General features: G+C 52.5%; 1 protein-coding gene across 4 annotated transcripts in view; it reads left to right on the top strand.

The window, feature by feature from the left end:
- Window positions 1–23,337, top strand: part of ZNF512B (zinc finger protein 512B) — an 88,425-nt gene that overhangs the window by 39,554 nt on the left and 25,534 nt on the right. For 3 of the 4 annotated variants that reach the window (XR_016347054.1, XM_089769741.1, XM_089769743.1), the window contains 8 exons: window positions 77–324; window positions 1,058–1,129; window positions 4,255–4,389; window positions 10,112–10,236; window positions 13,893–13,985; window positions 15,100–15,198; window positions 16,451–16,621; window positions 17,187–17,378. Coding sequence is in view for 3 of the 4 variants with exons in the window: in XM_089769741.1 (XP_089625867.1) it covers window positions 77–324; window positions 1,058–1,129; window positions 4,255–4,389; window positions 10,112–10,236; window positions 13,893–13,985; window positions 15,100–15,198; window positions 16,451–16,621; window positions 17,187–17,378 (1,135 nt within the window). In the remaining variant the exon portion in view is untranslated. The remainder of the gene's footprint in view (window positions 1–76; window positions 325–1,057; window positions 1,130–4,254; window positions 4,390–10,111; window positions 10,237–13,892; window positions 13,986–15,099; window positions 15,199–16,450; window positions 16,622–17,186; window positions 17,379–23,337) is intronic. The other variant, XM_089769742.1, reaches the window with a different exon arrangement.

Raw genomic sequence — 23,337 nt, forward strand, 5'->3', positions numbered from 1 at the left:
GCCCCGGGTTGGAAGAGGCGTCACGGCGTTGGGTTCTTGACTCTGCGTTCAACGAGTCCTCTATGCTTTGCCCTAGAGTTGCTGAGAGTTCAGACTCCCACACCATCCATCCCAAACAGGCAAAGGTGGAGAAGACAGCTGGCCGGGAGCTCCCCGAGAACGGAGAGTGCCTGGCGAGGAGCCGGGAGAACAAAGGGTTCCAGCTCGCGGCGGCGGTGGCAGCAGCTACCCCGCCGGCCAAGTCTTCGAGCGGCAAGGTTCCCAAGCCGCAAGGGGGCACGCAGGCTCCCCACCAGGAGGAGGACCCAGAGAGGATGAAGCACAGTAAGCGTAGAGCCCGGGGCTGGGTTGGCTCCAGAGGCTGGAGCAGGGGTGTCGCAGAGCAGAGAGTAGAGCAACCCTTGGTTTCCAGTACCGCGAGGTGCCATTAAATGCAAATGCATCGCTCTCCATTCACACTCGCGCCTGTGGCCTGCAGGACACAGCCACGTTGCACAGCCCCCTGCCGGCCTCCGCCACGGTCAGAAATCCAAGCCATGCCCACAGAGCGGGCGGTCCGAGGGAGAGTGCGTGAGGCTGATCTGGGTGGTGACCGCGGAGGGGGTGGAAAGTGGAGTCCCGTTCCTGCTCTGTGGAGTCATTCCTGAGCCATGGGACAAAGAGACCATCCCTGCCAAGAAACTGTGGGTGGGTGCTAGATTGTTCCACCGCCTTCAGCACTCGGCTCTGCCCCCCGCGGATGAGGCGTAACACCAGGGTGGCGTGGCAGGCGTTTTGACTGCTGTGGAATCTGGAAAGGACAGTATCTCTGACGCAGTGCTAGTGCTAGACGAGGCGGCGGGCACCTTGAGGGGCCCATCCGTAAGGGCTTCATTTCAGGGCCCTCACGGCCCCGAAGGGGCGTTTTGCAGGGTAAAAGGAGGTCGGTTCCCTTACTGCTCAGCTCCCGAGCCGGAGTTCACCCAAGTTCCTTTTGCCCCCTGCGTACTGAAATCCTCACTCGCAGCGCAGTTATTTGACCACGTTTTTATCTCTTGTTTTCTCTCTCTCGAGTCAGGAAGGAAACAGAAAACGCCTAAGAAATTTACTGGGGAGCAGCCATCCATCTCGGGGACCTTTGGACTGAAAGGTAACGTGCGGGGCAGCCCAGTTGCAATTCCAGAGCCTAGAGCTTCCTGCTCTGCCCACCTGCCTGCTCCTGTGGTTCATCTCGCAGCAGGGTCCTATGAAAGCAGATCTCTGGGCGCCTTCCTTTACCTGGGGCACCATTTGTACAGAGGCATCATTTGTGTACGCGTGGCACTGCGATGAAGTGGGGATTTTATTCCCCTTGTTATGTTGCATGGGAGTTCTACTGTCCTATAGTAACCTAATGTGTGTGCCTCAGTTTCATAAGAACAGCCAGACTGGGTCAGACAGCAACTGCCTAGCAACCCACAGGGCCATAAAAGTGGGGCAGAAAAGTAAGGGGAGATGGCTGACTACAGAAAGAACATGAAAGCAGCCCGACTGGGTCAGCCCAAAGGTCCATCCAGCCCAGTATCCTGTCTGCTGACAGTGGCCAGTGCCAGGTGCCCCAGAGGGAGGGAACACAACAGGGAATCCTCATGTGATCCCTCCCCTGTCACCCATTTCCAGACAAACAGAGGCCAGGGACTCCATTCCTACCCATCCTGGACAATAAGTATTGCTGGACCTAACCTCCATGAATCTATCTAGCTCTTTTTTGAACCCTGTTAAAGTCCTAGCCTTCGCCACATCCTCTGGCAAGGAGTTCCACAGGTTGACTGTGCGCTGCATGAAGGAAAACTTGCTTTTGTTTGTTTTAAACCTCCTGCTTATTCATTTCATTGGGTGATCCCTAGTTCTTATATTATGGAAATAAGTACATAACTTTTCCTTATTCACCTTTTCCACAACAATCATTATTTTATAGACCTCTATCCTATCCCCTCTTAGTCTCCTCTTTCCTAAGCCCAGGCAGTGATGGGAATTTCAGGTGCAGCTCCCACAGATGGTGGCTCCCCCAGCTGCCTGCATGAACATAATGGCTGATGCTCTTTGTAAGCTGAGCCCAGGAGAAGGTGCGGCCGGGGGCACCTTTTGCCTGGGAAGCAGGCCAGAGGAGGGAGCTGGCTGTGGGGCGAGGACCAGGCTGCTAGGCACGTGGGTTAGTCTCGGCTGGCTGGAGATGCAGGGGAAGGGCTAGTGCCCTAGATCTGAGCTCGTGTGTCCCAGAGAGGGATGGTGCTGCCTGCTTCTCGTTTTTGCACTGACACGACTGTTCTATGTTGTGTCCCTGTCGATTCCTAAACCTCTGTTCTCCCCGCCGGCTGAGAGTCACATCTGACTGCAGATGGGGTCGCTGTGTGAGTCTGTATCCGCACACCCCTGCGGCGCCTTAAAGACCAACAGATTTCTGGGGGCATCCGCGTTCATGGGGAAAACCCACTTTTTCAGATGCATCTGACCAAGTGGTTTTGACCCCCGAAAGCTGATGCCCACATAAATCTGTTGGGGTATGTCTACACTGCCACCCTAGTTCGAACTAGGGTGGTTAATGTAGTCAATCGAAGTTGCAAATGAAGCCCAGGATTTAAATATCCCGGGCTTCATTTGCATCTTGCCGGGCGCCGCCATTTTTAAAGCCCCGTTAGTGCGGACTCTGTGCCTGCAGCTACACGCGGCACGGAGTAGGTAGTTCGAATTAGGCTTTCTAATTCGAACTACCGTTACTCCTCATGGAATTAGAAAGCCTAATTCGAACTACCAACTCCGTGCCGCGTGTAGCCGTGGGCACGGAGTCCGCACTAAAGAGGATTTAAAAACGGCGGCGCCCGGCAAGATGCAAATGAAGCCCGGGATATTTAAATCCTGGGCTTCATTTGCAACTTCGAATGCCTACATTAACCACCCTAGTTCAAACTAGGGTGGTAGTGTAGACATACCCTTGGTGTTTAAGGTGCCACTGGACTCTTTGTTGGTCTTTAAAACTGTAGCTTCCATCTCTCACCTGAACCGGTGGGTAGCCTGCTTGTTAACTGCCCGTACCCAGTGTGGGGTTTTTGCCTGTGCAGAGCAGAGAGGCCTCAGGGCTGCTACTCTTACAATTTATTTGCTGGCCTTCTGCGTGTTCCTCTGGCACTGTACGGTACATAGGGGAAGCTGGACTTGATGGCCTTCTGAGGTCTCTTCCAGTTCTGTGATTCTAGGTGGGAGAGCAGACGCAAAGCCCTACTTGGGAGGGAAGCCAGACGGCGTGCCGGTCATGCTGCGTGTGTATAATTCTCCCTGCTAATCCCTTTTCCACCAAGAACTAATTGGTTTGCCGTTGCAGTCAGACTTAGCAACGTGGCAGCGCGCTTGGTAGTGCAGGCGGCAGCAGCCTGCTTTCCCCAGGGGTTTCTCTCCCCGTGTGTGCCTGGCACTCATGCTTACAGACCCTCCCCTCTGCTCTCCTGTCCCCAGGCAGTGATGTGCAGTCTGACACCACCGCGTGTTCAGTGGAGTCTCGGGATTCACAGCGGCAAATGTTTTAAGGCTACGGGAAGGAAAGGTCCCGCATGAGATCCCAGAACCGCTATTTAATAGTAGGAACCCTGGATTCTCATTCGAGCCGCTCCCAAAAGCTGTGAACTGCACTCGTCTCTTAGCGGAAACAGCCCTGCCCAGGTCTCATTAGCAAAACCTCTCTGAAATTCCACCATCAGGCATCCCGCGGAAATCTTCTGCCTCCCTTAGCTGGAGTGTTGTCCTGAGCTCTGGCTTGGCGTGGAATTTCTCAAGCTGTAAACAGCGCAGGGCAGGAAAAAGGGTCGGTCTTTCTGTTGGCAAACCCCTGGGTGCATCTGGGATTCTGCGTAGCATCGTCCTGGGTCAAACCCTGCGGTTGTGGCTTCGGCAAGTCGGCTGTTGATTTCAGGAGCCATCGTGCCGAAGAACTGCAGGAGTTTTGCCTAGTCACTGGTTATCAGTTAGTTAACACTCACCGGAAGAGCATCCATCAAATCATTGTCTTAAGGGTGGGCAGGGATGGTGTCCCTAGACTCTGTTTGTCAGCGGTTGGGAATGGGTGACAGGGGAGGGAGTACGTGAGGATTCCCTGTTGTGTTCACTCCCTCTGGTGCACCTGGCATTGGCCACTGTGGGCAGAGAGGACATGGGGCTTTGGTCTGACCCAGTCTGGCTGATCTTATGATCTAAGGCCTCTGTTTATAGGGTGCGTCTTTAATAAAGGCCCCTCTCCTTCTACAGGCCTGGCAAAAGCGGAGGACAAAGCAAAGGCCCATCGAGCCAAGAAACTCGAGGGCTCCAGCAGCAAGGATGAGCTAAAAAAGAAGCCTCCGGGAGCTGGTGGGAAAAGGGAGGCCATCACGCATCTATCATCAGGTGAGGCCTCGAGATTCCTCTGCCGGCTGAGAATTGAGTCCCTGGGTGGTGACCTCCAGGGAGGACGGGAGGATAATGGAGCATGGGTAATAGTAGGCCTGGCTCGACTCAGACCGGATTCTCCCAGGAGTCGTTCTGCCGGAGTGAGGAATGCGGCGTGCTTAAGGAAATGTTTCTCCACTCGTCCCGGTGCTCGGAGCACTCAGCAGTAGCTTATTTCTGAGCCGTCCAATTCAGGATTGACTCGGGATGTTGAAATGCGTTTCATTAAGTAATCGTGTAAGGGCTGAAAATGTCAGTGGTTACATGCTGGAGCCGGTCGGCTCCCCGGGAGCCGGTGTGCACAGGGAGCCGGTTTTTAAGCCAGCTCCCACATATACCGGGTCCTGTCTGCCCCCACTGCCCTGCTGTCTCTGATACAGAAGCAGCGGGGAGGGGGGGAGTTGGGGGCAGGCAGCTCCTTGGGGACCAACGTGTAACCATGAAGGCTAATGGATGAGCCCAGGCTCTTTGGTTAAGCGTGTGCCCGGTTACACTTTCACATCCCTACTACAGGCTCAGTTCTCAGTGTGGCTTAGTGACATGAAGCCCCAGGTGGCAAGCCCCAGCTGAGAAGTGGGGGGCAGAGCTCAGCACTGGGGGGCTGAGAAGGTTATGCTGCTCTTTCCGTTCCCCATGACGATTTGGTTACCCCGGCCGCATGTGGCCCTAGAGCAGGGGCCACGGACCCACGGAAAAATCAGTAGTGGGGGTCACCCACTAGGGATGTTTATGACGGCGCATCGGGGTTCCCCCGACTCCTGCACTCCTGTAATGGCAGACTCCACCAGCCAGTAGAATAGAGGGAGTTTGCTTCTCCAGGATACAGCACAGATGTAATCTGGTTACAGGGCAGGCCTAGGATGCCTCAGCCCCCCTTGAGATGAGGGAGACTGGGCCCCTAAATCCCAGCCCCTTGCTTAGGCTGCTTCCTCCATGATACCAGACAGAAACTGCCCAACTTCCAGCCCTGCCCCCCAGCCAGGGGCTGCACTCCACTAGGCTCTTAATACATTTAAAAGGCTGAAGCGCAGCAGGGGAGACTGGGCGTGAGCCGGGAATCTGCTGATTCCTGACTTGTGCTCTGTCCGCTGCTACGCCTTTGCCTCCCCTGCCCGCCCTCCCACAGAGATGGTGCTGGGAGGGAACTGGCCTTTAAGCCACCTCCCTCCCAGCACCAGTTCCTGCTCCCCCTCACACCCAGAGGGAGGCAGTCGGGGGATGTCTACACTACCCTCCTATTTCGAAGTAGGAGGGTAATGTAGGTATACCGCACTTGCAAATGAAGCCCGGGATTTGAATTTCCCGGGCTTCATTTGCATAAACCGGGAGCCGCCATTTTTAAATCCCGACTAGTTCGAACCCCGTGCCACGCGGCTACACGCAGCACGGAGTAGCTAGTTCGGATTAGGCTTCCTAATCCGAACTAGCTGTACTACTCATTCCACTAGGGTGGCAGTGTAGACATACCCAGAAAGAGGCTGTAACGGAGTCAAGACTTGCCACCATGGCACCTCCTGCTGGTTGCTCTGGGAATTAGCTCAGTCCTCAGCAGGGTGCCCCATTCTCACCTGTCATTGCTCTATGCTCTCTCCACCCTCTGCTTCTGGACCCACGTGACTCCCAGGATCACAGCGTCCTCTTCAGGACACTTCCCTCCAGCCGCGTCCACCACACTGGTCTCTCGTCCCCCTTCCGGGGGTATCAGCATCCTCAGTCTCATGCCAGCCACGGTGGTCAGCTGCAGCCTCAGTCTTGCCCCTCACCTCCAGGGCAGCCACAGTCCATAAAGGCCACTCTTCAGGGTGGCTAGGTGCAGTGCAAAAAGGGAAGGGGGACCCAGGCCTGCCCACTACTCTGTCCCAAGGACCATCTGGTGGCAGCCTTGTCCTGCCCTCCTCCTCCCTTTACTGCCTCCCACTTGCCCAGGACCCCTTGCACCTTCTCAGCCCTTGTATCAAAACCACGGGTATCAGGCCGGAGCTGTTCCTTATCCCCTGAGCCTGCCCAGCACTGCTCTGTGCAAGGAGCTTTCTCTCAGGGGAACCAAACCTGCCCCCTCCCTGGTCAGGACCCAACTCCTCACTGCTCTGCTGAGCAGCTCCTTATAAACAGGGCTGCTCTAGCAAGCCACTCTCTGATTGGCTTCTTATAAGCCCCTGCCTGATAGGCTGGAACTCTGCATGGGCTCCCTCCGACCTCTTTTAACCCTTTCTAGCCAGAATGGGGCAGCCACTCACTCACTAACCGATTATTGGGTTAACGGGGAAAAACCTTTCACAGCAGCTACAGTTGAAGAGAGAGTTAAACTTCACCTCAGCTATTCAGATAACAAAACGGTCAGAATAGTCACAGCAGAACAATCGACATTCACATGAACTCGGGAGCTGATGTTACAGTCTCCTCAGAAAGGAGCTACAATCACCTTCAGCCTGAAATGGCCTGGCTCAGCTCCAGCTAGCCCTGCGGGGATTCTGACCTGCAGAGGCAAGTTCATCAGAGAAATCATTTACAAACACTTTGCCTTCAGAGTGTGTGGGGGGTCAAAGGCCAACAACCGCCTCAGCCGAAGCGTAGCGGCCATGATGAGCCTCAGGGAAGGACTCTACGGAGCGTGTGTTGGTCCTGGCCTTCTGAAAGGAGATCCAGTACAAAATGAACATGAGACGATCCTGAGCCGTACTGTGAACAGACTCCTTTACCTGAGAGACCTCGCTGCAGATTTATGTGGATTCAGAGGACATATTTAGCTGGTGCTTGTGGGCTTTTTTCTCAGATCTAACGAAATAATGTACTGGAAAGACATAATGTTACTCTGTCATCGATAAACAGGAGTGCCCTTTTGTTCATGTCCGAATTCCAGAGTAACCGGTGACAGACAGTGGATCACAGTGCACAGCAGCAGAATTTAAGACATCCCAAACAACATATGATTTTGATACTATTAGTGGCAGCTGATATAACCCCCAAGTGGAGATGTGTGAGAGCTGTACAGGAAGACGCATTCTTGCTCTTCTGAGTCCTAGATCAATGCGGCTAGCAGCTACTGGATCTAGTCCATACAACAGGAAGGCTTCACAGAAGTAGTCTTCCAACTTTGGGATGGGGAACCTATCTCCAAAGTGGCCAGACATGAAGGCTACGTCTACACTGGTAACCTTTTCTGGAAATGCTTAAAACGGAACAGTTTTCCGTTATAAGTATTTCCGGAAAAAGCGCGTCTACATTGGCAAGATGCTTTTCCGGAAAAGCATTTTTTCCGGAAAAGCGTCCGTGGCCAATGTAGACGCGCTTTTCCGGAAAAAAGCCCGGATCGTCATTTTCGCGATCGGGGCTTTTTTGCGGAAAAGACTACTGTGCTGTCTACACTGGCCCTTTTCCGGAACAGTTTTTCCGGAAAAGGACTTTTGCCCGAATGGGAGCAGGATAGTTTTTCCGGAAAAACACTGACAATTTTACAGTAGATTGTCATTGCTTTTCCAGAAAAGCAAGTGGCCAGTGTAAACAGCTGGCAAGTTATTCCGGAAAAGCGGCTGCTTTTCCGGAATAAGTGGCCCAGTGTAGACACAGCCGAAGAAAGTAACCAAATCGGATAAAAGCTTATGACCACTTCTACAGTGGATGTCACTCAGTGAATGGCACATCTAGAACCCGATACCTGGGTTCGTGTTGAATTGGATGTTGGAAAAGGTTGGGCAACTCTGGAGGTCTCCAAGAAAACCTTCGATCATATGGGATGAAGACCAGCAGTGAAGAGTTGACAGAAACCATTGATGTCTGTGGTTTGCTCCTTGGAAAGAACAGCGCAGAGCAGCAATGCAGACGGAGAGACGGCAGATGCAGAACCAGAAGAATGGACAGCCAGATGAACAAGTGCTTACCCTTTTGGGTCATGTAATTCGAAAACCAGGATGATTCTGCAATGGACTGAGCCATACTGAACTTCAAAGGCAGCAGGCTAGGGTCACAATGGGAAATGGTAGGACAGGCGGGGTGGAGGTAGTGAAATGCTACCCTGTATTATACTGTTCAGCCATTAGGGACACGTCTAGACTGCAAGTCTATTTCGGGATACCTCTGGTATCTCAAAATAGCTACCCCGCATCCAAGGAATGCGTCCACTGTTTCAAAATAATTTTAAAAATAAAGGACGCACTATTTCAGCATCCCTGTAAACCTCGTTCCACGAGGAATAAGCAATGTCTCGAAACAGTGCTTTATTTTGAAATTTGGTGCCATGTAGACTCACCACCTTTAAAAATAGCCTATTTCGCAGTAAAATCAAAATGAGGTAACCAATTTGCATAGCACAAATTGCATATCTTATTTCGATTTTAGAGTGCAGGCTAGACATACCCAGAGTAGGGCTGGGTGGAAAATACCTCATTTAACCAAGCCTCAGCCATTCCTGGCAGCGCATGACAAGGGTCTGGTGAGGATCACGCCTGGTACACCTGAGCAAGTGTAACCCACACACCAAGCACTTAGACCGCTCACAGCGAGAGAGAAGAACAAGGGAGCGCTACAGCCTAAGCTGAGAAGCAGCTGGCTTTATAGCGCAAGCTGTAGAGGCTCCTACACTAAGCTCCAGAGGGCCTAGGTTCATATCCACCTGGTGGCAGTTACACAAGCTCTGTAGCTGGTCTGCCTCTGGGGGACATGATAGTAGTCTCCCAATGTAACCCAAAACAAGTCAGCTCTTAAATTCCAGGGCTTACAGTTTTAATTTGTCTCCCTCTCCAGTTCTTAGAGGCAGCCTGGAGCTATCCCAGGCTTTTCATGGTGCTTTCCCAGGCTTTTTGTGACCTCCCCTGCCCCCTCCGATCCTCATCTTCCTATTCTGCTTCCTGTAGAGCTGGGCTTGTTTTCCTTATGGGTCTCCATGATTGGCAAGTCTGGCATCTGATCTCTTCCCCCTTCTGCCCATGCTCCGCATGCAGGGTGTAAACCCCATTGCAATCATGGGAGTGGGGGGCAAAGAGGGTGGTTGCCCCGGAGCCTGGCGCAGTGGCGGCCAGAGGCCCCGGGCCCTTCTGAAATTCCCTCTGGAGCAGGGTGTTCTGGGCAGTTCTGAAGGCTGCCTGTGGGGAGGGGCTGGGCAGGGCTATGGGCGGGGCTATGGGCTGGGCGGGGCTATGGGCTGGCCAAAGCTCCTCCTCTTTTAGGAGCACAGAGCCAGACCACACACACACCTTGCCCAGGGGCCTGGGAAGTCTGTGGGCCCCCCTGCTTGGCAACCTGACTCCACGCATGACACAGGGACATTCTGGCATGTGAACTTTCCAAGTGCAGAAATGTCCCAACAGAGCTGGCTATTGGAAATGCGTTCCCCACCCCACCCCTACCCCCTGCCACCACCTCCCAGAGCACAAAAATAGTCATCAAATGACGGTGTGCAAGCGCCCACTTGGCCTGAGGCATTGCAATCATGATTTGTGCAAATTAGTCACCCGACTGCACATGGATTTTTGAACCTATAATTTGGGAAATGTGGTTTGCAATTTGGATGTTTTTTTTTCTCTGAATGATTTGTTGCATTTGGCAATGTCAGTGATTTCCAACCTGTTGAACCTCGATATTTCTCCTGCTCCTGAATCCTGGAAAGGGCTTTCCTCGGGGGGAAAACAATATTTGTCCCTCTAGTACCAACCCTTTCCTTGTTTTGCCTTTCTTCTGCCTCTAGCAAACCCAGAGGATCAGTGGCAGCGGGAGATCAACGAGAAAGGAGAAATTGCCTGTCCTACATGTGGCGTTATAACCCGGAAAACCATTGTTGGGCTCAGAAAGCACATGGATGTCTGTCAAAAAGTAGGCACTTCGCATTGTTCAAGTGTAGCTGATTTATTCTGCTGGAGAAGAAATGTGCACATCCTAGAATTAAATTATTATTAACCATAATAATGATTACCAAGCTTTTTTGCAGCTCTTTCCATCCGTAGCCATCAGAGCGCTTCACAGTCATTAATGGATTAACCCTCACAATACCCCTATGAGACAGAGCGATGGCATTGTCCCCATTGCACGGGGATGGGGAAACTGAGGCACAGAGAGGCCTAGGGACTTGCCGGTGGTCTCACATACGCAGTCTGTGGCAGGGCGTGAATTGAATATGAGGCTCTCCAGTCTTAGGCTGGTGCTTAGCCACTGGACCATCCTTCCTCCCATGTCTTAATTAATAATGAGTCTTCCCTAACTGATATTGGTGCTTGCAAAAACTCAAGCTGTGGGATGGGGAGCCCCTGCTGGTTGTCTCCACAGAGGTGGCAAGGTGCTTCAGGCTGGCTTCTCCGTCTTTTATTTCCAGAGGCTAAATTTATAGATTTGTAAAGCCATACGTGCCCAATGTGATCATCAGATCTGACTGCCTGCCCATAATACCGCCCGCCCGGAGCGTTTCTCAGTGGAACATTCATGCACTGAGCCCAAGAAATTGTGGTTGTGGTCACGCACATCACTCAGAAAATATCCCGTCTCGACTGAAATTGTATTTTAAAAAATAGGTAAACTTACACTCTGGACAAGGGATGTCGGAGTTTAAGGGAGCATCTAGACAGTGGCTCTATTTCGGGATACTTCCAGAATCCCTAAATAGCATTTTCCGTGTCTTGACAGCACACCCGTTATTTAGAAATAGCTTTTGAAATAGCATGCTATTCCGACGTCCTGTAAACCTCGTTCCACAAGGATTAAAGGATGTTTCGGAATAATGCTCTATTTCGAAATTAATGCAAAATAAGCTATGCGGTTTGCATAGCTCAGTTTGCTTAACTTATTTCCAGCTAAGGGCGCAGTGTAGACGCACCCATTCTGTTTAAACAGTTAATGGATAAGCATGAGCTTACGGGTTTCCAAAACAGTTACACGCCAATTCCCGGGCCCACTTCCGGGGAGCCAGCTGCCATCCCGTGCTGCTGGCTTTGTATCCGAGCCTGCAGCCTGGGGCAGCAGCTGGCTCGCCAGGAGCCAGTGTGCACTGGGAGCCATCTTATAAGCCGGTTCCTGGGAAGCTGGCTGCCGCCCCATGCTGCTGGCTCTGTAGCAGAGTCTGCAGAGCAGAGTGGCAGCCAACTCCCCAGGAGTGGGGCTGGCAGCTGATGCACTACTAAGCTGACTCCACCCATGCACTGGCTCCGGTGGCCAACCCTGCTCCTGGGAAGCTGGCTGTTCCCCGTGCAGCCAGCTCCCTGGGAGTGGGGCCGGCAGCAAGGAGCCAGCTCTCAGCACTCACTGACTACTGGCCCTGCTCCCGGGGAGCCAGCTCTGCTGCGGGCTCTGCAGTATGAGCCTTATTCTGCAGAGCCTGCAAAGTGAAACCACTGAGACAGGTTTTTAACGGTTACACGGTTACATTATCAACCGTTTTAAATATCCCTCCCCTGTACCTCACTGATAGGACTCTTTTTATATGAGATATTGCTGCCATAGGAGACCTTAGGCATTGTCCCAGGATATTTTAGAGACACGGGTGAGGGGAGTAATATCACGGGGCAATATCTTTTATTAGACCAGCTTCTTTTGGTGGAAGAGATCAGCTTGGAGCTTACAAAGCTTCTCCATGCTTTCCACGCAGGGTTGCCCAGCGACGGACCGGACGCCCTTCGTGGCAATGGTGTGCAGTCTGGGAGAGTTGGCAACCCTATTTCCACTGTGAGCAAAACCTGCCCCACTGGGATTATAGACCCAGATCTTCAGCCGTGGCCGAGGAGCTCAGCTCACGATAGAGGGGCAAAAGCTGCTTTCTGCTCCCCTAACCCTAGCTCGCTAGTCCCTGGTGGAGACTGGGCCTGCTCTGAGTCAAACCCATTTCCTGTAGCCACAAGGGCTTTCCCCACTGCTCCCATTGGCCAGAATCATGGCCAATGGGAGCAGCAGGGGGCACCTAGCCAGGTAACCACCTCCCATCTCTCTCATGCCTAGATTCTACCCCTATACCCCTCACACACACCATCCCACCGAGACACCACACCCCCACCCAGCTCCTGCACCCCTCCCTTCCTCTCACACCCCCAACCCACTCCTGCACCCTCCGTCCCACCAAGACCCCCGCTCTCAGCCTGCTTCTGCACCCTCCCTCCCACACCTCACACCCCAATCCCCTTCTGCACCCATTTTGGCATCATGGATGGTTGACTCGTGGTCCATGAAAAGGTTTGCATTGAGAGGGATGGGCCACGGGCCAAAAAGTTTGAGAACCACTGGGTTAGCTGTTGGAATGACTGGAACGACGACATGCATTGACTTCTTGTTTTGGTGGCTATCTGGATTTGTTGTTTCAGGGTTCACTGCGGTGCATATTTGCCTCTGGGGTCAATGCATCTCGATATTCACCTCAGTGGCCATCAATATGTGCTTGATCGCTTGCAAATTCTGCTTGTCCATCTGCAGGTTAGCTGTTACAATGCGCATAGCTCCTTTTCAATGCCTTTTTAAATAGGCCCTGTTGCAGGAAGCTGGTCTGGTGATGAAATCTCAGTGACATTTCTGTAACTGATTACAGATATCTGCATTCCACATTCCTGACTACAGATATTTGCCGCGTACAAGCTCTAAGATTATGTCTACACCAGACAGAAGATCGCCGCTGCCGCTGTTGATCTTCCGGGGTTTGATTTAGCAGGTCTAGTGAAGACCCACTAAATCTAATTCAGAGAGGGCATGTCTAGACTACATGGCTCCGTCGACGGAGCCATGTAGATTTGTTTACTCGGCAAAGGGAAATGAAGCGGAGATTTAAATAATCGCCGCTTCATTTAAATTAAAATGGCTGCTGCGCTGTGCCGATCAGCTGTTTGGCGGCACAGCGTGGTAGTCTGGACACTCCGCAGTCGACATCAAAGGCATTTGTTGACCTCCCCGGTAAACCTCATCCCACGGGTTCTGATCTAAGGTTCTGGTTCAGGTCCATTCATCAGCTTTCACAGCAGTGGTAGCTGGAACTATTTTTGGGGTGGGGATGTTGAGCTTCATCATCCTCCCTCCCCTGCTTAGCCCTGTTGAAATCAAGTTGCCAACTCTCCTGGACTAGGCAGACCAGACTCCGTGGCTGCAACCCACAGCTGGGCCAGCAGCAGAACCCTGGAGCTGGTGGGATCGGTAGAGCCCATGGGGTCCAAGGGTGATTGTCCATGACAGGGCCAGTGAGTAGCGAGACCCAGAGTGCCATCAGGGCTGGCAGGACCCCAAGAGGCCAGCAAAGTGTGTGGGGCTGGCAGGATCCTGCAGGGGCTGCTCAAAGGCTGAGACTCAGGGCGGGAGTTGCTGGCAGCAGGGCCGGGCCCAAGGTGTGGAGAAGCCAGGTGCAAAACCCAGGGGTGCTGCAGCTCCCCAAACCCTCTCCCCGCACCTACGCTTCCAAGTGCCATCTTGTGGGCCCGACAAGTGCTGCCAGTGGGTTGAGACAGAAGGCACCCTGGGAAAAGGAACATGAACAGGCCGGCGTGGTGACTCCCCTTTACTTTGTTCAGCTGCAGGATGCCTTGAAATGTCAGCGCTGCAAAAAGCAGTTCAAGTCCAAAGCTGGGCTCAACTACCACACCATGGCTGAGCACGTCAACAAGGTAAGAGTTCCCAGAGTGCGCGCCGGTCTCCAGCTTCTGCTTGGCGGCTTGCGCCGGGAGAGGCAGGGAAGAAGATGGATAAACAGTTTGGGGTTTTTTGGAAATGGGACATTTGATGCGGATGAAAACAAGGGACCTGAAGCTTTGGCTTTCCAGCATCCCACATACAGCGCCTACCATGTACCTCAATCCAGACTGGCAATGCACCCTCCTTCTCCTGCCCTGGCCCTCCCCTGGGCAAAGACTACCAGTCCTTAACACACAGCCTCTATCCACGTGCACAGGAAGGACACCCACTGGACTCAGTGAGTCAGGGCATGGCCAGCAAAGACTAACATTACACAATGGAGGAACACTCAATGAGCCAAATTTTCCAAAGCGCCTAAACTCTGACTCCAAAATTGGGCTTGCAGTTTCAGGAATCACGTTTAACCTCCCACAAAGTCTAGCCAGTGCATGCAGCGAGGCGGTTTGCCGTTGAACGTATGTGTGCACCCCAAAGCTGGCGGGTGCCCCCTTTTTTAGGCCATTCTTAAAAATCTGGAAACCTCAGCAGGTAGCCGAGTTAGTCTGGCTGGTAGCACGGTATAGACGAACAAAACATGTAGATGGGATCATGAGCTTTCGTGGGCACAGCCCACTTCAGATGACCAGAGTCATCTGAAGAAGTGGTCTGTGCCCACGAAAGCTCATGATACCATCTTAAAAATCTGGTCGTGTACATGTCTTGAGAGGCCAGGACAAGGCCTCATCGTATTTTCTTCATAGCCCGAGTTTATCAAGTCCAACTTGCCTTTTTGTGGTGAATGAGTCTCCTGTGCTCTGTTTTTGGAGCAGGGTGTTTTCACTTACGAGTTGCGTGTGGACTTTCAGATTCGCCGTTGGCTTGCAAACACAGGCTCACTGTATAGACAACTTAGGCAAGGGACTCCCAGGGCATTTGTGTGCCTTGAAACGATGGAAAAGCCAGCTCACGATTTCCAACCCGAGACGCTCCTCTAGGAGTTGACAGGGAGGGAACTCCCTGGGGGCCGAAGTTTGTGGCCATTCTCAGGGCACAGAGGACACGAGTGAATGGCTGACTCTGTCGCTTCCGTTCCTCCCTTGTTTCCAGCCCAGTCCTGAGGAAGCCGCTGGAGTTGGGGAGCCGGAAGAGCGGGAAAGGCTGAGGAAAGTGCTAAAGCAGATGGGGAAGCTGAAATGCCCCAATGAGGTACAAGCACAATTCCTATCTATGGCTCTGCAAAGGGATGAAAGGAATAAAGAGCCCAGATCCGGAGATGGACAGAGACTGTAGCGCAGCGTCTCTGAGTTTAAAATGAATTTGCCGCAGCTCAGCTCCGCTCCCCCTTGGAGCGTGAGCCCTCCGAGACGGTTCCTGGCAGAATGACCATGGAAGCGGGGGAGGTGGAGGAATATTCACAGAAGGGGAAATCCCAGCTGGAATATTCAAGTATCTGCCCAGAGGGAGGAGTCTCCTCCCATCGGGGACCAGAAATGTAACGCACGTGGGCCGACGCGCCCAGTCGTATCTAATCAGTCCCGGGGGAAGCTGGAGCAAACTCCAGGGCAAGAGTGACGAGTCCCTGAAGTTCTTCAGTGACTTGCTGCAAGTGACAGGGACAGGGAGCCATTTACAAGCACGTTGGGAGCAGGTAAAGGGCCAAAGTAACGGGCCATGAATGGTTTGCCCAATTCTGCTGGTTGGCTCCCATGAGCAGCTGTCCTCTCCACCCCCAGAGGACACGTTTCACTTGGTCTGTCATACTTGGTTCTGAGAGTCCTCGCCTTTGGGTGCCAAAGTGCTACAGGTGGCCCAGTCAAGCCCAAACTAGCCTCCTCCCCTCTATTTCTGCTTGTCTGAGGTTAAATGTGATGTCTGGAGGATGTTCTGGAGTGAAGGCGTCCATTGGGCAGGCACCGTTAATTGTGTGTGCAGTAAACAACTGGAGAACCCCGGTTTCTCTGAACCCCAGTCTCATAATTATTCCTGGGCAGGTTTGGCGGATGGTACCAAATGGTGTGGGAGGGAGAGCGCGCCAGCTAGCAGAGCTGAGATCTTGGGGAAGTTGGCTGCATGGCCAACATCTCCAGCCGGATGGGGTACCAGTGCCCCCAGAAACTAGGATGGATTCCCCAGAAAGCGAGGAATGTCTGCTCCATTCCAGGGCCGTGAGCAGAATGCGTTTGGGGCACAGCATCCTTGTGCAAAATGAAGGGCATGGTAAGAAACCTCCTAGACTCTCTGGGGAGAGGTTGTGGGCCTGGTGCAGCTGCCCTGTGGTTCTCATCTCCCCTGTGAGTTAAAGGAGGATGTTCAGGGTCCATGCCATGGAGGTGCAGAACAGCCCGGTGGATGATGCCTCCTTGAAATGTTGGTGTGATGATCCTATGACCCTTTCAACCTGTGCGCATCCGTGGGCAGTGAACGCCTCACCTTAACCCTCTTGTTCCCACCACCAAAGGGCTGCACGGCCAACTTCTCCAGCCTGATGGGGTACCAGTACCACCAGAAACGGTGTGGGAAGCAGCCCTCTGAAGTGGAGAAGCCCATATTCAGCTGCCCACACTGCGGGAAGAAGTACAAATCCAAGGCGGGACATGACTACCACGTGCGGTCGGAGCACACGTCTACGGTGAGACCCACGCACGAGGCTGAGGGTGAAAGCCTGCGTCTCTGATCACATTCACAGACAACATGATCAGTGTGCACGCATGCGCGCACACACCCCCACGCACACACTCCCTCACCTGCGTTATGTTCAGAGGGCAGCAGGAAACTGTTGTCTCATTGAAGCCCAAACCATCCCTGACTTCTTGAAACTTAGGCTGGAGAGGTGGGAAAAGTTCCCGAGTCGAAAGAACCATGTCTAGACCACGGTTTCACTTTTGAAATACCCTTTTTGAAACGGAGATTGGACGTGAATATGCAAATGAAGTGCAGGATATTTAAATCTGTGCTGCATTTGCACTTTCGATCGGGCTCGTATACATCCCTCTTTCGAAGGAAGGATGTAGTCTAAACACAACCTGAGACGCTGACATATGTGAGGACAGGGCTTGGGTTAAAAGACCAACTCCCCCGGAAGTTAAGACTGCGAGCTCTGTTGCGGAGGGAGCTGCGCTCTAGTGGGAGGGAGTGCGCTCTAGCTGCGCTCCAGCCGTTAGCCATTCTCTTTCTTCGCCATTTCTATATTTCAGCCGCCGGAAGAGCCAGAGGTCAAGCCGGAGGCCAGCCCCGTAGAAGATTTTGAAAGGACTCCTAGTGGCAGAATCCGGCGCACGTCAGCCCAAGTAGCCGTCTTCCACCTGCAGGAGATCGCTGAGGATGAGCTGGCCAAAGACTGGACCAAACGACGGATGAAGGACGACCTGGTACCTGAAACGAAGCGCGTAAGAACTCCGGATTTTTTCCTGTCGTTATGCGAGGGGGGAGGGGAGACACTGGGGTGCTGTACACACCTGGATGTGTCAGGGAACCGGCCTGATAGCTGGGGTGGCCACTGGAGATATTTGAGAGCAGGTTGGACAGACACCTGTCAGGGATGTAGGGTGCTTGGTCCTGCCGTGAGGGCAGGGGCCTGGACTTGATGACCTCTCTAAGTCCCTTCCAGATCTAGTGTTCTAGGATTCCTGTAGAGGCCAACTGGGATTCGCCGGAAGGCACCCTGGGCCATTCGGTTTTATACTCGGTGTTTGAGCTGAGCCGTAAGCCTGGAAGTTTGATTGCGAGAGGCGGCTGAAATCTTGTGTGGTTGAAACGTTTAGTTTTGCCAGCATCCATTAGATTTTTCAGCAAAAGGCAAAAACAATTGGAATAAAAGTTTTGTTTGGGTTTGAATATTTTTACTGAACAATTGAACTTTTTCGCTGACCTTGAAAGTGGATTTTTTTTTTTTTTGCCAGGTGCTTTTCAGACTGTTGCTGAGCGAGCGGGTGCGAGAAGCATTCAGCTCACTGTCTTTCACTACTCTGTCGTAGGCTTTCTTGTTCCTGCCACCCAGCCAAGTTTCCCTTCTCTCCCTGTATTTCTCTGCTTGAACTCTTAATATTCTCTCTAATTTTTTCCATCCATGTGCGGAATACATTTTGTTTTGTGCACCAAGGCATATGCGGATGCTGCCAGCTGTGGGAGACTGTGGCCGTGCTGCCAATCAGCTGGGAGGCATTTAAGTCTCTCCTGAGCGGCCACCTAAGCTATCAGCTTACAGGGTACGCTGGTGATGGTGATTTGTGTTGGCATATCACCTCGGAAGGGCCCAATCATGAACCGAAACCTCAGGGTGCTAGGTGCTGTACAAACCCATATTAAGAAGGGGAGTAACTTCTCCTAGGGTATGTCTACACTACCACCCTAGTTCGAACTAGGGTGGTAATGTAGGCAACCGGAGTTGCAAATGAAGCCCGGGATTTGAATTTCCCGGGCTTCATTTGCATAAATCCGGGTGCCGCCATTTTTAAATGTCCGCTAGTGCGGACTCCGTGCCACGCGGCTACACGCGGCACGAACTAGGTAGTTCGGACTAGGCTTCCTAGGTTCATGAGGTAGGGTCAAGGCGTCCTAGTCCGAACTACCTAGTCCGTGCCGCGTGTAGCCGCACGGCACGGAGTCGGCACTAGCAGACATTTACAAATGGCGGCGCCCGGCTTTATGCAAATGAAGCCCGGGAAATTCAAATCCCGGGCTTCATTTGCAACTCCGGTTGCCTACATTACCACCCTAGTTCGAACTAGGGTGGTAGTGTAGACATACCCCTAGAAATAATGTTCCTTTTTTATTTAAGGCATTTTCATTTTTAGAGTTTCCTAGAGGGCTGTGCCCCTGCTTCCTACACCCACCAACCCCCCTCTCTCTGGGGGTAGACAGCCCTGGCTTTCCCTCCAGCTACCAGGAGGGCCAGGCCAAGTGTAGCAGCCCTGGCCTGCCCCCTCGTCCCCCAGGCGCTGGGCCGAGGTCAGCCCAGCCCTTGCTCTCCTCCGCCCTTCCTCCCAGCCATCGGGCAGGACCCGGTTGCTGAGCGCTGGGGAAAGGGGAGGGGGAAGGGGGGAGGGAGGGAGGGGGCAGGCAGGACACAGATTGACGTGATGACATCACTCTGTCGTCCCACAGGGAAAACATTTTTTTATACTGAGAGAGATTAATACTTTCCCACATCTGAATAACAGGGACAGGAGCCACAGCCCTCTATTAAGGGACAAAACGAATTTTTCAAGGGGCCTCGAAGGGGAGCGGGCATTTATGGGGACATTTCAAGCTGCAGCTGGCACCCCCTCCTGTGAAATGCTGAGCGCCCCACCTCCCTTCGACGTCCGTGGGAAGCAACGATGCCTCCTGCCACACAGGCGGTGCTCAGCTGCTGGGATGGTCAAATCCCTGTTCTACTTGAACTGGGTTTGAATCTGGATCCAGGCTTTCCCAGAGTTTGGGGAGCAGGGTTTGAGGGCAGTTCACCATAGAGTCCGGAGGCCAGCTGTAGAATTCAGATCTGCATTTGAGTTCTTAAGGTGCCCCATTGGCCCCTCTCCACCAGAGTCTAGTTCCTGCTTTGGCATTTTTTGTTTGGGGCATGGCGGGGCAGGAGGGGGGAGGGGGGGTACCCGGGCCTTTAACCAGGCTACAGGGCTGTGAAATTCTTTTCTGATTGCTCTGAACTCGGTCCCCAAGTGCTATGATTTCTGAAATAAAGGTCATTCGCAGGACAGTACGAACGCTGAGTACACTGCATAAAGAGTCATAACATCCTCCCCCATGTTCTTAGCCAAAACCCTGATGTCAGCCCCTTGTGGGAAAGTCACTTCTCGTTAATCCTTTGCCTGAACATAGGTTTTAATCCAGATTCAAGGCTCCAAAGAAGGGTCAGTGAACTCGAGAGGTCTGACTGCAAGCTGACGTATCCAGGCGGTTGTTATTATGGGCAACTCACTCCTTGACTTTGAGGTAGGGTCAAGATGACAAAAGATGAATTTTTTTCCTCAGAAAGCCCGGAGTGTGTTGCCAAAAGGGCCCTGTTGCCTCAACAACTCGTCTTTTCAAAAAAGTAAATTCATACGCCCCATCCGCTGGCAAAATGAAGAGCTGCAAAAGAGGCAGGAGGTTCCTCATCAGGCTGCCGATAGAGTTTGACTGACTTTAAAATACCCCGCAAGGCTCTACCTGGTTTCGCTTTTTATTTTTCCTTCCAGAGTCATCGTGGATAGTTCTCTGAAGACATCCACTCAGTGCGCAGCGGCAGTCAAAAAAACGAACAGGATGTTAGGAATCATTAAAAAAGGGAGAGGGTAAGTCTACACTACCCCGCTAGTTCAAACTAGCGGGGGTAATGTAGTCATTCGCAGTTGCAAATGAAGCCTGGGATTTGAATTTCCTGGGCTTCATTTGCATGAAGACGGCCGGCGCCATTTTTAAATGCCGGCTAGTTCGAACCCCGTGCCATGCGGCTACACGCGGCACGGAGTAGCTAGTTCGGATTAGGCTTCCACGAGGAGTACAGCTAGTTTGGATTAGAAGCCTAATCCGAACTAGCTACTCGGTGCCGCGTGTAGCCACGCGGCACAGGGTTCGAACTAGCCGGCATTTAAAAATGGCGCCGGCCGTCTTCATGCAAATGAAGCACGAGAAATTCAAATCCCGGGCTTCATTTGCAACTGCGGATGACTACATTACCCCCGCTAGTTCGAACTAGCGGGGTAGTGTAGACATACCCTTAGAGAATAAGACAGGGTATGTCTACACTACCCCGCTAGTTCGAACTAGCGGGGTAATGTAGGCATACCACACTTGCAAATGAAGCCCGGGATTTGAATTTCCCGGGCTTCATTTGCATAAGACGGGCGCCGCCATTTTTAAATCCCGGCTGGTACAAACCCCGTGCCGCGCGGCTACACGCGGCATGAACTAGGTAGTTCGGACTCGGCTTCCTAGTTTGAACTACCGTTACTCCTCGTGGAATGAGGAGTAACGGTAGTTCGAACTAGGAAGCCGAGTCCGAACTACCTAGTTCGTGCCACGGGTAGCCGCGCGGCACAGGGTTCGAACCAGCCGGGATTTAAAAATGGCGGCGCCCGGCTTATGCAAATGAAGCCCGGGAAATTCAAATCCCGGGCTTCATTTGCAAGTGCGGTATGCCTACATTACCCTCCTAGTTCGAATTAGGAGGGTAGTGTAGACATACCCACAGAGAATATCTTATTGCCCTTATATAAATCCATGGTACACCCACATCTTGAATACTGCGTACAGATGTGGTCGCCTCATCACTAAAAAGATATACTGGCATTAGAAAAGTTTAGAGAAGGGCAACTAAAATGATTAGGGGTTTGGAACAGGTCCCATATAAGGAGAGATTAAAGAGACTAGGACTTTTTAGCTTGAAAAAGAGGAGACTGAGGGGGGATATGATAGAGGTCTATAAAATCATGAGTGGTGAGGAGAAAGTGAATAAGGAAACGTTATTTATTTGTTCCCATAATATAAGAACTAGGGGCCACCAAATGAAACTAATGGGCAGCAGGTTTAAAACAAATAAAAGGAAATTCTTCTTCACACAGCGCATAGTCAATCTGTGGAACTCCTTGCCTAAGGAGGTTGTGAAGGCTAGGACTATAACAGGGTTTAAAAGAGAACTAGATAAATTCCTGGAGGTTAAGTCCATTAATGGCTATTAGCCAGGATGGGTAAGGAATAGTGTCCCTAGCCTCTGTTTGTCAGAGGGTGGAGACGGATAGCAGGAGAGAGATCGCTTGATCATTATCTGTTCGATTCACTCCCTCTGGGACACCTGGCATTGGCCACTGTCGGCAGACAGGGTACTGGGCTGGATGGACCTTTGGTCTGACCCAGTATGGCCGCTCTTATGTTCTTAATTACCTTTTCCCCCACCAAACTGGCTCACTTCACGCAGGCCCGGTCTACCCTTAAGTTTTGTTGGCATTGTTAAGTCAGGAGGGTGAAGGAATCCCTCCTGTAACTGACAGCACTGCCGGCTAAAGCCCAAATGTAGGTAGACACATTCGTATGGCAAAAAAGCCCTTTTGTACGTCGCTTATTTTGTTTGGTGCAGCGGTCTGGGCCGTACTGCGGATCAGCTGCATTTCCACTGGCGGGAAAATTGCAGCACAGCCATAGCAATAAATGCTCTCTAGTCTAGACGGGCTGCCATTTTCAAGGGTCATAAGGGCATTAGATGCCCCCGGTTTGGGGCGTCTAAGGCCTTATGCCCCTTCATAAAGGTCAGTGCCAGATCTTTGCCCTTTTCTGGAGAACTTGTCCCCCTCCATCCCTGCCCCTTCAGAATTCCCAGGATGTTACCCACCACTTCCGCAGCATTGGGAGGGAAAGTGCCCTTGAAAAAGGCAACATCTCCCACCTCTCCCCCTTTGAGGGCGGCGTCTGACAGTGTTGGGAGCCAAGTTTAAATCCCAAGAGAAGGTGGATGTGTCCCAGTTGCAGAATGACTCACCGCCAACCTTTTATCTCTTAGAAGAACCGTTCAGGTCTCTCAGGTCCCCTGCCTGATGCTCCACAAGCTTCAAGCCCCAGTGGAAGTGGACGTATTTGTAACCCAGGTGTATTGCGTGCTCAGTATGAGTCACGTTCCCTTCTTGGGGCGAGCCCACCCAGGAGGTAACAAACATCTACCGCTCCCGGCTGACTGACGTTCCCCCGTAGCGCCTGTAGTAACGGGCTGCTCTAGAGCTGAGAACCTACGTTCAAATCCTGCAGGTGGGGCTGGTTATAATGGCTCTGAGGCAGTTTAACGAGCTCCTTCTAACCAAAGCGACGGCACTAGAGAAAAACCATCCCGCCAAGGATCCCATGCCGCACTTCAACGTGAAGCAAGCCCTCAATATCGACCGGAGCCCTGTTTTCTCACCCACAGTCTTGATAAGCTGCACGAGATGCCGTGTTCCGCACAAGGCGGCTGCCGGATACCTCACGCTTGGAAGGCCATTCTCAGGAAGCTCTAGGAAGACGTTGTACAGATTTCTCCTTGAACCTTCCTCCGACACTGGTGGGCCGTAAGAAGCCTAACGCAGCCAGGAAGGGGCATCATGTGACGTAGTGGGGGGTACCTTGCTGGTTGCTATGCTAGGCAGTGGGTTGTGAGTGACCTCCACTGGCTGCTGGCTGCAGCACGGCCCAGCCGGGCAAGGGATGAGTCATTATGCAAGGGGGCTTCGAACCTGTCTGACCAGTTATCTCTGAGGGAGCGGAACAATGGGAAGAAGGGGAGTGGAGCCCTGGATGGGGGCAGGACTGGAAGTGAGTGGGTTACTTTCTGTCTGGGAGCATGGAGGAGACAGCCTAGGGAAAGGGGCTGGAATTTAGGGGCCCAGTCTCCCCCATCTCAAA

This window comes from Pelodiscus sinensis, chromosome 17 (assembly GCF_052426305.1).
Source record: "Pelodiscus sinensis isolate ZL-2025 chromosome 17, ASM5242630v1, whole genome shotgun sequence".
Lineage (NCBI taxonomy): Eukaryota > Metazoa > Chordata > Testudines > Trionychidae > Pelodiscus > Pelodiscus sinensis.